General features: G+C 46.4%; 1 protein-coding gene across 3 annotated transcripts in view; it reads left to right on the plus strand.

Annotated features, from left to right (window-relative positions):
* The window catches only part of TAMM41 (TAM41 mitochondrial translocator assembly and maintenance homolog), a 56,668-nt gene extending 39,625 nt beyond the window's left edge, over positions 1 to 17,043 (plus strand). The window contains exons 6-8 of one of the 3 annotated variants that reach the window (XM_007192587.3): positions 6,219 to 6,384; positions 7,665 to 7,727; positions 16,906 to 17,043. In XM_007192587.3, the coding sequence (XP_007192649.1) occupies positions 6,219 to 6,384; positions 7,665 to 7,727; positions 16,906 to 16,982 (306 nt within the window). In that variant the 3' untranslated portion in view covers positions 16,983 to 17,043. Of the gene's footprint in view, positions 1 to 6,218; positions 6,385 to 7,664; positions 7,728 to 14,092; positions 16,532 to 16,905 lie in introns of those variants that run through there. The other 2 variants (XM_028169155.2, XM_028169154.2) reach the window with 2 other exon arrangements.
* Positions 17,044 to 17,676: the final 633 nt, after the last annotated feature.

A 17,676-nucleotide genomic window follows, 5' to 3' on the forward strand; every position in this document is an offset into this window, starting at 1 on the left:
TTCTGTGAATGTGGTTTTTGTTCTACAGGCTGCAGGAATGTAGTTCTTGTTGCTTCTGCTGTCTGCCCTCTCATAGCTTTAAGTTTAATAGGATGCTTACTGTGTCCTCTGGGAGAAGCATTTCTTCTTTGGAAACTAGGATCTCTAGACCCACAGTCCTAAAGTTGTGGAGATGGGAAGCACAGATTGCCCAGGTGGTCCCTGGGAATGACAGTAAGCAAGGCTGTTTCTCCTTTTACCCTGTGGTTCCCAGACTCATGTAGTCTAGCAGTTGGGAACATAGTACTCTATAATGGCCATTAATTTAGGGCATATACTGTGCCCCACTGTCACAGGGTATCATCTCTAAGCTATTGCTCAGTTCTTCTTCAAAGCTCTTTCATTGGGTTTTTCAACAGTGACACTATTGACATTTTAGGCTGAATAATTCTTTGTTGTGGGGGCCAAAAATGTCCCCTTTTTGAGAACTACTGCTCTCCCAGGCTGGCAGCTCTGGCACACTGTGTGGTAGGAACAGTGGAGCCGTGATCCTGTGCCTGTCCTGCACCACTGCACCTCCTTTGCTCTAACGTGGGTCCCATAATTATGTTGCATGGTACAGCCATGCCAGTGAATCACACGTTCTATGAGCCCTGTACAGTGGTATTGGCTGAGTCCTGTGGGCAGGAAAGGCAAGCCCATGCTCAGAATATGAGTCACTTCCAGGCAAGATGAGTTGCTGCCCGTTCCCAGGTGGAAGGGATCCAGTGTAGTCAACTTATTACCAAGTGGCTGGTTAGTCTCAGGAGATGGTCATGTTATGAGGACCTCAGTGTTGGCCTCTGTTGCTGTCAGGACAGACTTTCAACCACAGCAGTGGCTCAGTCAGCCTTGGTGAGTAGAAGCCCCTGATACGGGATCTAGGCAGAGCCTCTCTCCCCACCGCCCACTACTCCTGCTACAAGCCGTTATGCCATCACTGAGATGACAGAGCCTGTTGAATCAACTGGTTAAATTGTTCTTTTGGTTGTTGTTGCTTCTTCTGTGTTGGATGCTCTCTGAAGGAAGCATTAACGTACAATACAAAGATCTTCATACTTTGTGTCCCCTCCCATAGGTCCATCCACATGCCTCTTCCCCCAAATCCTGTCTTCCACCTTCTAATCTTTCTCCTTTTAGGTCCTTAACCAACCAATGAACCATTGTCCACTCTTTGAGTCTTTATATATTCTTATCTTGGGCCACTTTTTCCATGTAAAGTGGGTAACCAGGTGTGCCACCTGCAGCTTACTCATTGGGACGATAGCCCCTCATCAGTGTCTTCCAGGGCTATCCCTGGGTGCGGCTGTAATGCATCATTCTCACCCCGTACATACTACAAGCCAAATCATCCATGAAGCAAGCTCAGCCTTTATCCTCCTCCAAAAGCCTCCTTGTAGCCATGTGCATGAGCCAGTGGAGAAGTAGAGCATTATGTGCTGGTGCAACAGTGGAAATTATGGGGGTCTGGGTTTCCTGTTTGTGCAGCTGACTTGTGCCCTCTGGCTTTGCTCATGTCCAATGCTGGTGTATCTCTTACATCCTACGGTGGATTTCTCTTGAGCTTCCTGACATTATGACTTGGTGAATCTGGCAGATCCCAGTTCATAATGGGCAGTTCTTGATATATGGTCATTTGATGTCCCATGGTTAGAAGCTCCATCTCTGCCAGGGTGTAGCATCTAGGAGCTGATTTCAAATGGTGTGTGGGTCTTCACTACAGATGGCGTGGCCTTGCTCCAGAACCCTAGCAGTCTACCTTGTGATCTACTGGGAGCCCACCATAACTTCCCACGGCTTCTCTGTACACTGAGGATACCTTTAGTACCATAGTTTACAGGGAGGTATGGCCCACGTGGTGGAGGGCTGCTTACCCGGCTGCCTGTATCTGTTGCAGAGCTCGTTTTTGCTCTGGCCCCTTACAGACCTGGCATCCTTTTATATCACTGGGTAAATGGCTCTGAGCATTATTCCCAAGTGTGGAATGTGCTGCCTCTAGAACCTGAAGAGGCCTATCAGGCAGTGTGCTTCTTTCTTAGTGGTGAGAGGTACGAGATGCCGTAAGTTGATCTTTACTTTGGAGAGGATGTCCCAGAGTGCTCCAGACCACTTGCCCCCTAAAAACCTCCCTGATGCGGTGGGCTCCTCAAAATTCATGAGGTTTATCTTTTACCCTCTGGGGTGCATGTATCTACCAAGGCCTCCAGTGTACTTGCCCTTTAGTGCTCACCAGGTGACAGTAGCAACATGTCATTGATGTAGTGGACCAGTGAGATTATACAGAATATCCAAATAGTCTGGTTTTCTTTGACTATCTTATGACAGAGGGTGGGGGAGTTCACGTAGCCCTGAGGCAGGTCACAAGGTGTACTCTTGTCTGTCCTGTGTGAATGTGAGCTGTTTCTGATCCTGCTTCCACTATGGATGGCAGAGAGTGCATTCGCCAGGCCTGTGGCCCCGTCCAGACACCTGAGGTTCTGTTGATGTGCTTCAGCAGACTTACCACATCTGGCACAGCCGATACAACGGGGCTTCTACTTGGTTGAGTTTGTGGTGGTCTGCTACAATCTGCCAGAATCCATTTGGATTTTGTGAAGACCAGACTCAATGGAGATATGATGGGACCATTAGCTCTAGTATTAGTCAGGGTTCTCCAGAGAAACAGGACCAATAGGATATATAGAGAAAGATTTATTTTAGGGAATTAACTTGCAGAGTTGTGAGGGTTGGCAAGTTTGAAATTTGCAGGGCAAGCCAGCAGGCCGGAGACCCAGGGAAGAGCGTGTTGTACTCTTGAGTCCGAGGGCAAGCTGGAGGCAGACTTCCATCTTCCTCGGGAAACTTTAGTCTTTTTTCACAAGGCCTTCAACTGACTGGATGAGGCCCATCCGTATTAACGGGGGTCATCTGCTACTCAGAGTCTACTGACTTAAAAAGATACCTTCACAGTAACATCTGGGCTAAAGTTTAACCAAGCAACTGGGCCCTGTAGCCTAGCCAAGTTGACATACAAAATTAAACATCACACCCCTGCATCCTTCACGTCTGTAGGTGGCATTAATCTCTGCCATTCCTCCTGTGATGTGGTTTTGTTTTTTCATTGCTCTTTTGGCCAGGGGGTGAGAACGGCAGCTTCAGAGGCTTCCATTTGGCCTTCTACACTGTGATAGCTCCAAAATGCTGTCTGAGAATGTGCTTTCTAGGACCACTCTTGGTACCAATTGTGTAGGATCAGAATTGGGGAGATTAGAAACAAAGACTTCATCTGATCCTGTGACGGCACTATGGAGCTCGATGGCCCTTCCTAGCTCTCCCCACTTGGGGCAAAGAGGCCAGGCCTTTGTACTCCTTCCTGCATTTTCCAGTCTTTGGATACAGGCAGCTCCCTTTGCCTGAGGACAGTTCTGGGAGGGACTCTGAGAGAGGGCGTCAGCCAACTTTCCCAGCAGCTAGCAGAATGAGTACCTTGCCCCCAAAGCCAGGATCTGGTCGGTACAACACAGCATCTACTATCATATGACCATATCTGCTTTTTTAAAACATCAGCCTTATTGAGATATAATTTACGTAGCATACAATTCGGTGGTTTTTAGTCTATTTACAGAGTTGTGCAACCATCAGCACAATCTAGTTTTACAACATTTTCATCACAAAAAGAAACCCCATTCCCAGTAGCAGTACCTAGCTTCCCCTCCCGCCAGGCAGCCACTAATCTACTTTCTGACTCCGTGGATTTGCCTATTCTAGACACTTCCTGTAAATGGAATCATAGAACATGTGGTCTTTTCCATGTCTGCTTTTAAAATGCAATTTGACTCATAATTTAACTGAATGCTTTCACTTTTGTGTTTTAATGAGAATTAAAGAGTAAGGATAATTAGAATTTTGCAATTTATTTGAACATGTCACCTAATATTTTGTCTTAAACACATGCTTTCAAACAAAAACTCCAGTGCATTCTTTTCCTCAAGAGAAAGCAGTGGCAAATACTGTTTTCTAATTCCTCATATTACTCAGCCATTTTGTCATCTCTAAAATTCCTGGAAGTTTCATAGGTAAAGCCTTGAAATATAAGATCCTAGTGACCTAATCTCAATACTTGGCCCCAAAATATGAGTCTATAAATGTCATTTCTAGCATATTTTACAGAAATATTCAACATTTTTTGTCATTTATCTAGCCAAAGCTAAGTAGAGGTTGAATCCTGTGAATTTAGGACCATCTCAATGATAAATATGAAATATTTAGGTTAAAAAAACCTTTACCTTATTGGAGCCACTAAATAATAGCATTTTCTTCTTTTTTGCATAGATTTTATAGATAAAACTAGAAAATCTAGACATTGGCATATACTCAGTAAATATTTGTTGAATGATAAAAATGGTAGAATGAAAGAATTCTAATTATTAAGAAAGTTGGTCATATCTGGAAAATCCAAATCTAAAATTTAATACATTCATTTATCTAATTTTTTTTCTTACTGTTCTCTTTTTTTTTTTTTTTTTTTTTTATTTTTATTTATTTATTTATTTATTTATTTATTTATTTATTTTTGGCTGTGCTGGGTCTTTGGTTCGTGCGAGGGCTTTCTCCAGTTGCGGCAAGTGGGGGCCACTCTTCATCGCGGTGCGGGGACCGCTCTTCATCGCGGTGCGCGGGCCTTTCACTATCGCGGCCCCTCCCGTCGCGGGGCACAGGCTCCAGAAGCGCAGGCTCAGCAGCCGTGGCTCACGGGCCCAGCCGCTCCGCGGCATGTGGGATCCTCCCAGACCAGGGCTCGAACCCGTGTCTCCTGCATTAGCAGGCAGATTCTCAACCACTGCGCCACCAGGGAAGCCCTCTTACTGTTCTCTTAAAGTTACAACCTAAACATTTGTTAAAAGAATACAAGACAGATTCTTACTGGGAGAATAATGTGATGAGCTGCCGAGGGCAGTGGTACTGGTTTTCACTTTGGCAGGCAGTCGATGTTTACATGATTTTGGAAAAATTTAGTTCCATGACGTAAAATATATTAGACTAGGAGTTAGGGAAGCTGGGTGTGGGCTTAGCTCTATGGATAACTTTTGATTCACAGGTTTCCAAGTAAAGTCTAATGCATAGTTTTATATATGTTTTATTTCTGTATTTTTCTTTAAATTTGATGTATTTTAGAATACACTGGGAACAGAAACCCTTGGTATAACTTACTGCTATTTTAGAAATAATGACAACTAAGTTTTATTGGTGCAGTTATTCATCCTCTTATTCAACCGATGTTTTTTGAGTACCTGCTATGTGCCAGGGGATTAAAAGTGAATAAAGATTAGTCTCCGTCATCAGTTTATTCCTACAGTTTATGAAATACAGCATGGTACATAAAAGGCCCTACAGACAGGAGACACAAATTTAGATCCCACTCTGATTGGCTGCATGTTACTGGCTATGTTACTTTGTGCCCCTGTGTTTAAAATGAGTACTTGGGGAACTTCCCTGGTGGCACAGAGGTTAAGAATCCGCCTGCCAATGCAGAGGACACGGGTTCAAGCCCCGGTCTGGGAAGATCCCACGTGCCGTGGAGCATCTAAGCCTGGGCGCCACAACTACTGAGCCTGCACTCTGGACCCCGTGAGCCACAACTGCAGAGCCCACATGTCACAACTACTGAAGCCCGGGCGCCTAGAGCCCGTGCTCCACAACAAGAGAAGCCACTGCAATGAGAAGCCCGCGCACCACAACAAAGAGTAGCCCCCGTTCGCCGCAACTAGAGAGCTCCCGCGCGCAGCAACGAAGACCCAATGCAGCCAAAAATAAATAAATAAATAAGTAAAATTTAAATAAATAAATAAAAGAAAATGAGTACTTGGATGTGCCAGTGTGTCAATGAATCTTAGCTGAAGCTTTACTTTCTTTAACTACTGGATTTAGAACAAATAGAAATGTTAAAACTGAGAGTCAAAAATTGATTATTGAAAGAGATTTCTATTCTTAAGTACAAATAGAATATCATAGGAAAAGAATTCACTTGTTCGAAGGAACTTAGAATCCTTAACACCTAGGCACTCAGTGTCAGAAAGGAGAAAGTCTCCTTAGCACGCTGCCTAGTCTACTAGGTGTGAGTTCATATATGTTTGTGTGGTTTTAAGGAGAAGCCATGTGCTTTGAATATTTATAGAATTCAAAGCTCTTTCCATAGACATCATCTTTTTTTTTTTCCTTAGATCGATAAAAGCCCAGAAGGACAGTTCACTCAGCTAATGACATTGCCCAAAACCTTACAGCAACAAATAAATCATATTATGGACCCTCCTGGAAAAAACAGAGATGTGGAAGAAACTTTATTACAAGTGGCTCACGACCCCGACTGTGGAGACGTGGTGCGTCTAGGTACGTGCGTGAATCTGACGGGGAGGAAGTGTTGGCTGGAGGGGGTCGGGGGGAGCAAACTTTGTTTGTGGCTGAGACGGGTTCTCTCTTCTTTCTTGCCTAGTGAGATGGAGAGAGAGATTTCCTCTCAGAATAAGAAAGCACTAACAGTCTGGGGGTTTTCCCAACCTAAATTCTTGTTTGTTTGAAGTAGGGTGCTGAAAGTACTTCTATTTTCAGATCCCTGGGTCCTAAATCACTGACAGAGAGGGAAACAATGATTCTTTTGGTCCCAAGGGCATAACTTTTAGAAGTTATTTCAAAGACATGTGTTTGTTCTTCATGGTGGTCTGAGGAGGATGGAGACTGGTGACATTTTTAATGCTTTTATAACATCAAGAACACCACTCTCCTCGGCCGACACCCTCTCCGTGTGGCTCCTGTGCGCACAGTAGGTCTGCTCCAACACGGCCCCTGTTCCTCACGTCATCCCCAGTGTGGACCAAAAATCTGAGCCTGATCTTCAGAGACTTGCTGCCTTTTGAGGTGTTATAGGTAATTTACAAGGTCAGTCAGTAAGTAAGGAAATCATGAAATTGAAAATGATGCCCTCCCTCAGATGAGCGCACCATTTACCGTTGAGTAGGTGTTTGCTGAGCTTCCCCAGGGAGCAGCCCGGCCACCTGGCAGGATGCGAGTCACCGTGACGGTGTCGCGTGAAGAGACCTGCCTGGTGGGCAGAGCGGAGCATGTGCCTAGGGCGCCGGGTACCTCTTCTGAAGATACCTGTGGAGGCGTGTCTTTTCTGGTCGTGGTGTGAGTTCTTCTGCCTTTCTGAGGGCCTGAAGGATTGTCCCGCTGTCCTCACCGAGGAGTCCTCTGAGTGATTTCAGAATAAGTTTTCCTCCTAGGCAGAAACGTTTGGTGTTTTTTTCCCCCAATCTTTTCACATCTTGGAATTGAGAACCTGCAGACTTAAGCAGATTTTAAAGTGAAAAAAATGACCTTTGAGCGTCACCTAACCCACTGGTTGTAAGATGAGGCGTCCCAGGCCCAGAGTGGGGCGGTCATTTGCTTGTGTTCACACAGCTGGTCAGCGACACAGCTGGTCGTTGACACAGCTGGCAGCTCCAGCCTCCTGGACCTCGATCCTGATACTCTTTTCACTGTCACTCTGACACCAGAGATAGATTTGCTGGTTTTATTGGATAGCTGGAAAGAATATTTAGTTTCAAGTTTTAAAAGTGTTAGGATGACTCACATCTGGCTTTTTTGGCATCGTTATTGTTTTTTTCTCACAGGGCTCTCAGCAATCGTGAGGCCTTCCAGTATGAGACAGAGCACCAAAGGCATTTTCACTGCTGGTAAGAATTGTTAAAAATCCACACTTAACGTACCTGCTGGATTGAGCAGCCTCAGTGCTCCTGGTTAAAATGTGAAGCTTTATCTGTATCCTGCAAGTACTTGTGAAATGCTGAATTTTGATGGTCGTAACCTAGGACACGGCAGTAACGTATACACAGGCAGACAGTGCTGTAATCCGGAGTCTGAGGTGCTGCTGGGAGGATTTGCTGCCCCTCTGCGTTTTCCCACTTACTCCTTATGTGCAGGTTTCCCCTTGCGTTTTTATATCTATGGGAGTTACACATGATATTGTTGCAAAAACAGCAGTACCTTGCCCTCCCCCCGCCCCGTGTTCCTCTCCAGAGACAACCACTGCTGACTCTCCTGGTGGGTTATTTTTGTTTTCACTGCTGTTTCTCTGAATAATGAGCTTATATTGCTGCTTCTCTCCTTTTAATTTTAGGCATCATCTGTGGACTTCTCACTCTAGCAGATTAGAATTCAACTGCCCCCCCATCGCGCGTGCACACAGACACACACACACACACACACCCACACCCATCCCTCTGTGTTCCAAATATGGTTGTGCCGTAGCTTTAGCGAAGCCAATCTTGAATTTCCATTGTCTGACTGTATTACTGTGATTCATAGCTGAGCCACGTGATACACTTTTCCTTGCCTGCACAGCTTTCTTTTCCCACAGAGGCTGTCGTCACCTGTCTCACGTGAGGAACCCTGTTTCCTGTATCTGGTGTCTGATTTTTGTGGCGCACAGCCTCATTTTGGTGAAGCACACCATCCGGGAACTTCGTGGGAAAGGGTGCAGGGGAGGCAGATTTGGAGCCCATGTGTGGCCAAGTGTATCTTTAGTCCACCGTCACGCCTGACTGAGACTTAGGCTGGAGATGATTAGGAATAGTTGTCCTTTAGAATTTTGATACCGTTGCTCCGATTATCTTCTCACTTCTAGGATTGCTGTCGAAGTCCAAAGCCGTTCTGATTCTTAATCCTTTGTGTATGTTCTTTCTGGAAGCCTTTTAGGCCTTCTTTTAACCCCAGGGCTCTGAAGTTTCTCAGTGGTGTGTTTCGACGTGAGTCTGTTTTTATCTGTTACACTGAATACTCATTGCCCTTCAGTTTGGAAACTCAGAGTATAAGAATATAGGAAAAATTTATTGTATTCGTTCTTCCCATCTGTTTTCTCTCTTCTCTTTCTGGAACTCCTTTTATTCAAACATTGGACCTCCTAGACTGGTCCTTTGGTTTTCTTTCTTTCGTATCCTTTTTTTGATCTCTTTGTCCTTTTGCTTTGCTTTCTCCACTTTAGTTTCCATTGAGTTGTTTTATTTTTGTTATTTTAATTTCTAGGAGCTCTTTTCCTTTTTTGTTCTCTGAATATTCCTTTTTTTTTTTTTTAAATTTAAAACATCCTGTTCTTGTGTTATGGGCTTAAACATTTGAACATATCTTTGGATATTGCCAAGTTGCCAAAGTGGTTTATCATTTTATCATCCCACTAGGAGTAAACAAAAGTTCTAGTTTCTCCCCATTCTTTCCAACGCTTGGTATTGTCTGATGACGGACTTTTCCAGTTCAGTCTCTCTTTATGGAGCTGTCTACTGAGCATCCCTTCTGTGCTCGCCATGCAGGATACAGGATGAACCCTGTACCTTCCTGCCTTCAGGGGCTTCATCATCTAGAAGGGGAGACAGACACATAAATAGAAGTTTGCAGCGCTAGGGATAAATGGCATAGAGGGAACCTGACGAAGGGAGTGGTCTTTCAGCCTGGCTCTGATGCCTGGGTTGAGATTGCCAGGGAGCTGCACGATCACACCTCTTAACGCCTCGCTCCGGCTGCCTGGGGATACAGCCAAGTGTTGCCCTCCTGAATCTTTGGAAAGATTCAGCCCGTCAACAAAGGTTTAGTAGCACGTGTGCCAAATCTACTCAGCTGAAGATTGTCCTACCACTCAGGGGTGCATAGCTTTGCATTTCCAATTAAGATATTTATTTAATCTGTTTTCTTGCTGATTTATCCTGGCAAGGCTGAATATGAGGTGCTTTTGTTTGCTTGGGTGGCTCAGGCTATTAATCTGTGTTCTGCATGATTGCAGCTCCCTTACCATAATCCTCCTTGGGTGAGGCTGGATGCTTTGGCTTTTTTAATTTTTGGCTTCCTGTACTATAAGCAACTACTAGATTTATTGATTTTTTTTTTTTTAGTTGTGATAATGGTGGTGTTATGGGGTTAAAAAATCATTTTCTTGTAGAAATACATACTAAAATATTTACAGATGAAATGACAGGATGTCTAAGAATTGCTTCAAAAGAAAACATGTTGGAGGGAAGTGGATAAGGGGGGGATGACTCAAGATTGGCTGTGAGTTGATACATTGTTGATGCTGGTGAAGATACACGGGAACATATGCTGTTCTTTTATAAGCTTGAATTCATCTCTAATAAAAGGATTTTAAAAATCCACCCTCATCATCTCTTTTTTTTTTTTTTTTAATCTATTTTTGGCTGCATTGGGTCTTTGTTGCTGCATGTGGGCTTTCTCTAGTTGCGGCGAGCAGGGGCTACTCTTCCGTTGCGGTGCGCGGGCTTCTCAATGTGGTGGCTTCTCCTTTTGCGGAGCACGGGCTCTAGGTGTGCGGGCTTCAGTAGTTGTGGCATGCGGGCTCAGTAGTTGTGGTGCATGGGCTTAGTTGCTCCGCGACATGTGGGATCTTCCTGGACCGGGGCTCAAACCCATGTCCCCTGCATTGGCAGGCGGATTCTTAACCACTGCGCCACCAGGGAAGTTCCATCCACCCTCATCATCTCTTGACACGTCAACCTGAAATGGATCTTTGGTCCTCTTTCCTCTTGTTCTTCCTGGTTGCCAGCAGAGGGCAGTGGGTATCATCTCATGGAACCCTCAGCCCAGATTTCCTTGTGGCGGAGGAGTGCCCAGTGCTGCCTCGTCTGAGTGCTCACTGCTTTTCTCCCTTCCCCTCTAAAGATGCCTCATTGGATTGTGGAACCAGAGTGACAGAATGTCTGCAGCCTGCTCTGAGGTTGTAGGAATTGTGGAAGGTGATACGCATTCCTTCAGATTCGCTGGGTTTGCTTACCCTGTGCTCTGGCTTCTCTGGTTTATGGTGGTTGAGGGCTATGATGAAGGTGGCCCAGGCCAAGGGCAGGGGTTTGTGAGCCTCAGAGATTAGGGTTCGAACTCCAGCTTAACTACTGTGACTTGGGTAAGTTACCTGAATTTTCTTAGTTTTAATTTCATAGGGATAATTATGCCTGCCTCACTGGTTTGCGAAAATTATATCTTAAGACATGTAAGAGCACCAGCGCTGTGCCTGGTCTTTCCTCTTTGGTATCATTACCTCAAAGCTTCCTGACGTCTCTTTAGAACATGCCTCCTTGCATTTTCCTATTCAACGAGCAGTAGCCCTGTCACTAGGTCTCCAGCTGGAGTAAACTAGCAACCGTAGGCCCTGAGTGGCTGGTTTACTCTTTCTCTGTCCTCTGACTTCACAGCAAGCTTCAGAACCTCTCTCCTCCTGTGCGCTGCTCCTTAGAAGTCCTCTGGATGTGGTCATAATTGCTGTTGTTGTGCCTGGCTTGTGCTGGGTGCATCTTCCTGAAATCTCCCAAGTTCTGCCTCTGGTCAGGTTTTCAGCCAGCTGATGTATCTATCACCTGCAGGGTGAGAAAACCCCAGGTTATTTGGTTGCACTTGTCCTCCTTTGTAGCCCTTATCATTCCTCCCCTCTGCAACCAGCCACTCGTAGTGGGGGTGAAAAGGAGGGGTCTCCTTAGCTAGTGAATAACTTTTATATTCAAATATTGTTAAATTCAGAGAGAGCGAAGCTAAGATGTGATAAGAAGGCCTTGGCTCAAGGTCGTAGTTCATGTGTTTGCTCTGTAACCTTGGTATGTTAACAGCCCTTCTTCCTTGAAGTGGAGGGGATACTAATACCCAACTTGTGGCATGTTGTGAGAGTGTCCAGTATGTACCCAGTACCTAGTAGGTGCTTTATAAACTTGAGTGAGTCTAGATCTAAGTATCAGTCTCTTCCTGGAAGAGACGGAAGCCAGGCTCTGTGTCAGCCCGAAGGGTTGCCCTTTCTAATGAACTGAGCTGGGTGACACGGCAGGTGTCCTCATGTGGTCTGACGCTCTGTCTGTGTTAGTTTCCCGAAATTCCCCTACCATCAGGTATACCCGTGTTCCAAGGTGAGTACAGAACTACTTCCAAAACCAAACACTGCTTTCCCTTTAGCCTGGGAGTTGGTTATTGGGAAGACAGTGCTGACTGCTTCGACTGTGCTGTTACTGGAGCAGCCCGGTTTTTATCAGGGTCTCGGGGCAGCAGCTGCGGCCAGGCAGCTCGGGAGAGCAGGAAACCATTCAGCCTCCTGGCCCTTGCCTGCGCCGCCCTGCAGGGCAGCAGCACACGGCGTCACGGCTCAACCCGGCCAAGCAAGCATCATGTTCGGATCAGCCACAGCTGTTTATGTGTCTAACCTGAATGAGTAGAGAGGAGTGGAACTATTTGCATCTTTGGGGGACAGCGGGGGGGGGAGCTTGGGGAGAAGCAAGCAGGAGCCAGACAGGGGAAGGCCTGTAAAAGCCTGAAGGGGAATCCAGAGTTTCACTGAGGGGAGAGGGAAGCCGCTGAAGGATTGTCGCAGACTGCTGTAGCGAGAGGATAGAGAGCAGCTTGGAGGGAGATGATGCAGTTGCTTGGGAAACTGATCAGCTATGGCTGCAGCCCGCCAGGCGAGGAGGCCTGGCCGCCCTGACTCAGGGTTTTGCAGGAGGGGCAGAGGAGAGACGCAGGCAGTACTTGGAAGGCACATCCCAGGTCTTGGTGGTGGGAGGGATTCGGGCAGTGAAGCAGAGAGGAGCCAGAGAAGCTCCCAGGTTTCTGGCTTGGGGAGCAGAGACGGAGGTGCCCTTCCTGGAGGTGAGGGAACGTGGGGGAGGATGACAAGTTTAATCTTTGAAATCTTGCTTTATTTTTCCCCACCTGACTTTCTGGTCAATCAGAATTAACTTTGGGGTCAAATACCTATTTACCTTTGTAACTTCGAAAGATTCAACTTTAACAAAACAAGTTTAGTCTTCTTTCTAAAAAGATTCCGGCATGCCTCGGTTGGTCCTTACCAGCCCTTTCTTGAAAGTGATAGAATGGATCATTGATTATCCTCTCCTTCTCATCTCTTATAACTGAAACATTTTATCCCCATTTTTTTGGTACCTACATGTTTCAATAAGAAGAACACATGATAATAAAGATTTTTCTGGTGATGTATTTATCATTTAAACCTGAAAGTTTTAAAAGTAAAACTGCCTCAGAAGAGATTTGCTTTGTAGATGTAGCTAAGTGTGGTTGGAAATTAATTCAAAGAATGTTTGGGGCTTGCTGATTTTCTCTCCTAAAAATCTGAAATATAGGATTATGGGAAAGTAGAGACCTCTCACAACCTGGTCTCAGCTCTGCCTCACATTGTTTCCTGGAGAATTTTGTCTGTCACTGGACCTATCAGTTTAAGGTCACACAGGTAATTCATAGTCTTACATATGTAGTGATTTTGCTGTAGGTAACATGAAACATGCTAGAAATCAACAGAAGAAAAACCTTAGGAGCCGTATATTAGAGTAGATTTCCGTTTGCTTCCAAAACAAAATCCTGACTTTGGATACTAATCAGTGTTCATAACGACCAGCTTTAGGTAAATAAGGATCTGCCTAAACAGGATGTCACTAAGGAGATGTTTGCACCTTTATCCACTGGGGAAGGAGCAAAGTCAACAATGATGGTTCTTAGAGTACAGTTTCTCTCTTAGCAGGCTGTCTTCCTTCAAGATGCATTCTAAATGCAGACTTCCTAAATCACCATCCTCTTCTTTAGAAAGGAAGCAGAAACCGAACAAAAGCTCAGTGTCAGCCAAGTAGAAGTCTGTGGATTATAAACTCTGTGAGGGCAGAGACCAGGACTGTTGTTCATACCGGTGCCCCCAGCAACTAGCTCCATGTCCCGTATGTGTTGGTGCCCGAGAAATGCCTGTTCAGTGTATTTCAGTGACTGAATAAATGGAAGATTCTGAATTTCCTGGTAGTAGGGAAAGTCTCCATATATACAGAAAAGTACACAAATCATAAATTTGGTGAATTTTCACAAAGTGAACAGACTCGTGAACCCAGTGCCCAGATGAAGGACTAGAATAGGGCCAGTTCCCCCAGAACCCCACTGTGCCCCCATCCAGTCACTGCTCCTCTGAGGGTACCTACTGTCCTGACCTCTAATGCCGCGCTTCTGTTTTGCCCATTTTTGAACTTTGTGTAAATACGTACTTTCTCCTGTCTTTCACTCCTTGTAACAGCAGTGAGATTCCTCGTGGTGTTGGGAGTGGTCCCTTTATTCTCATTGCAACTCATGCATCGTCTGACTAGAGCACGGTTCATCCATTCTACTGTTGATGATTTCCCGGGTTGTTTCCAGTTTGGGGCTATTTCAAAGAGTCCTGCTCTGCATGTTTTGGTACCTGTCTTCAAGTGAGCGTAGGTATGCATTTCTGTTAGGTTTTTAGTTACGGGTGGAATTACTGTATCATAAAGTGTGTGAATGTCCAGCTGTGGTAGATACTACCTAACAAGTGTCTAGGTTACACTCCAAGCAGCAGAGTTCCTGCTGCAGTACCTCCGTGACCAGTGCTTGATAGTAGGTCTTTTTCTTTTTAGGCTCTCTCGTAGGTGAGTAGACGTATCATATTGGAGTTTTAACTTACACTTACTTTCCTGATGACCAATAAAGTTGAGCATTTGTTCACATGCTTACATGGATATCCTCTTTTGTGAAGTGCCTATTCTACTTCTGCTCAGTTTTCTTTTGAATTGTCTGCCTTTTTTTTTTTTTTAACACTGAAATCTCTGTATAGTGTGGATACGGGTGCTTCGTTGGACAAGTGGAATGCAAAAGTCCCCCACTCTGGGGCTTGTCGTCTCACTCTCTTAATGGTGTCTTTTGTTGAAAAGTTCTTAATCTTACTTAGTCCAGTTTATCGGTTTTGTCCTGTAAGGTTAGCAGCTTTTTGTGTCCTGTTTAGGAAATATTGCCTACTCCAAGTTCGTGAAGTTTAGTCCTCCACCTTTGTTGCAACTAGAATATTAAGGCAGGATCCTTCCTTCTAACCTCTTGGTTCTTAACCTTTTGAAAATCCTGGCTCCCAGTGAGACTCTGACTAAAACTCTGGGCCCTCTGCACAGACGTGCACACGTGCGCACACTCAGCAAACCTCCCTGCAGCTTCAGGAAGTTCTCAGACTGAGGCCTGTCTGTGGGCCCCTCGTTGGAGAACCCGTAACCTAGTCCAGCCTGTCAGCTTGCAGATGAGGAAGTCGATGCCCAGAGACGGGGAGTCTCCCTGTCCCCAGCGGGGACTAACATCCCGCTCTCCTGACTCCCATTCCAGTGCCCTCCCCAGATCAGTCCCCTCCTGCAGCCATCCTGAGAATATGTCTATGGCAAAGCTGTCGAAGGGAGAAACTTTTTAATTAAGGGAGGTTTCTATCCACTAGCAGCAAAAAATGGCTCCACGATGCCGCTCGTGGACTGTGGTGTATTTACTTTAAACGTTAAGCTCCCCGGAGTCTGTGAGGAAGGTTTGTGAAGCTGAGCTGGGACTCATTATGGTCGATGCCTCTTCCTCTCGCTGTGACTCAGTGCCCTGGGGTTGCCGCGTTGAGCCTTACTGTGTGCAGCTACCTTGGTATCTTGATCGGTTCTGCCTGGAATTTTGAAAAGCACCTTACGTAATAAGATTCCAGTCCCAGTGCTCGAGTGGGTGAGGTTTACCAGAGTGGTTGCTCCAGGGAGAAAATTAAAAGGGGTGGAGGCAGGAAAAGGAGCTCTGAGTTTCTTGACGAGTCTCGGTTTGCAGGAGTCAGTCAGTGGACAAGCAAGGCCACAGCTTCTAGAAGCATTCACTAATGACTTTATCGGTACCCTGCCTTTTTACCTGCCGCTGCCTGCAGTGGCCTTGTAAAAGGTCCTAAGTGCATGAGGCGGCCTACAGGTAACATGATCAGGTATTTTTGAGAGCGCTTACGCGCCAGTGCTCAGAGCCTCCGGAACCGGTCCTGTTATACCTCGTGAGCGGTGCCCACACTACATGTCACACCTGCAGCGCAGACCACGGTCTGGATCCCAGGGTGAAAAAGACTGTTCGGATCTTTGGGCCACACCCTGAAACACAGACTGAATGATCTCATCCTCAACACAAAGGAGGTCAAGCCCGTAACACCGTCTGCAAATAGGATCCTGTGAGATCTGACAGACAGCAGCACCCCGCTTAGTCCATGCCGTTGGACTTCTTTCCCGTAAACCCCCCGAGAGCCTCTCCTCTGGTTTCATCAGGCACTTGTGACTCAGTAGATGGGGTGCTGGAAGGGCAGATGTCTGAACAAGGTGTATCTGTTCTGTCACTGTAGGTGTTTACTGAGCACCTGCTGTGTGCCGGGTGCTGCACTAGGTGATGGGGAACCCGGGATGAATAGGACAAGGTCCCTGTCCTCAAGGAGCTCCCGGGGTAGGCGGAGGGACAGGAGAGCACTGTGCAGTGTGGTGAGTGCTGAGCTGGGCGTCAGCACAGGTGCCGTGGGACCAGGAGGAACAGTGTCTGAATTGGCTGGGGAGCCCGGTGCTTCCAGAGGAAAAATCTGAACGGGATCTCGGCGTCTACCAGGCAGGGCGTGATGGGAACGCCCTTCACCGCGGGCAGACCGGCGTCACACGCAGGGACGTGGCAGCAGTGCGCTGGGGGTGGTTGGGAGGCATCGGGGGCTAGAAAGGGGGCCAAGGACGCTCACTTACATACGGCGTCTTGTCTTTGCCTTCCTTTCTCCTCCTTTTTCAAAGAGCTGCTAAATTCAAAGGTTGCAGCATGCTCCTATCTGAAAGGACTCCCTTACCGCAGAAGCTTGGGTGCCTTTGGCATCCGTATCACTGCTTCATCAGATGCGGAAATCAGTCTTTTCCCTCCCGTTGATCACGATGGCCCCCAGGGTCTCCTGGACCCCCAGTCAGCCCATCGCTGTTCTACTGCAAGGATGAGTCTGATCCGAATACCACAGGACCTCCACTGAGCATCCACTCAGTAAGCCTCAGTGTTCTTACTCGCTCTTCTTTTCTCTTTTAGGCCTGAAGAAATCAGTGATGTATAGTTCTCTAAAACTGCATAAAATGTGGAAAGGATGGCTGAGAAAAACATCCTGATTTTGCTTGCTTTTTTATCTATGTTATGTGTAGCTGAATAAAATGATCCTTTTTGACAGAACAGCGTCTGTTACTCTGACCTATTTGGTTGAATTTGAAGACATCTTGGTGTGCATGATACCGTACTGGATTTTGGAAATGTATGCGTCAGACATTTATCCGGGGGGAACCAATACCTTTGAGGACTCAGCGTGAGAAGAGTCCTCTTTACACACAGCACCATCCGGGCCCTGCTTTCCTGAGAGCTTCGGCTGTGGTCTGTTTGGCACACGAGGGTCGGAGGTCTAAGAGGTGGTGCCTGTGCTGCGGACCGGCAGCCCCGTGCTAGGGCAGGAGGTTTGGCTCTGTCTGCCTCGGCTCCATCCGCTCACTCGGTTTTCTGCAGTGAGAGCTCCAGTCAGCATCTTCCTGGCTCTGGGTGTTTAACATTTCTCCTTGTTCTCCATGAGGGTGTGTGGCGGTGACTCAAGTGAGGAACCTGCAACAGACCGGCGCAGCGCCTTCCCATGTAACAGGGGTGTTTGGGGGGCAGGAAATGACAAAGCACTCATTGGCTCGGAGAACTGGGAAGTCAGAGGTTGGTGGGCTTCAGAGTTGGTTTGATTCAGGGGGTTAACAGACCAATTTCCCTCCTTTCTCCATCCTTTGCCACGTTGACATCACACTAAGGCCAGCTCTCCTCTTAACTCTGAGA

This window comes from Balaenoptera acutorostrata, chromosome 10, assembly GCF_949987535.1.
Source record: "Balaenoptera acutorostrata chromosome 10, mBalAcu1.1, whole genome shotgun sequence".
NCBI lineage: Eukaryota > Metazoa > Chordata > Mammalia > Artiodactyla > Balaenopteridae > Balaenoptera > Balaenoptera acutorostrata.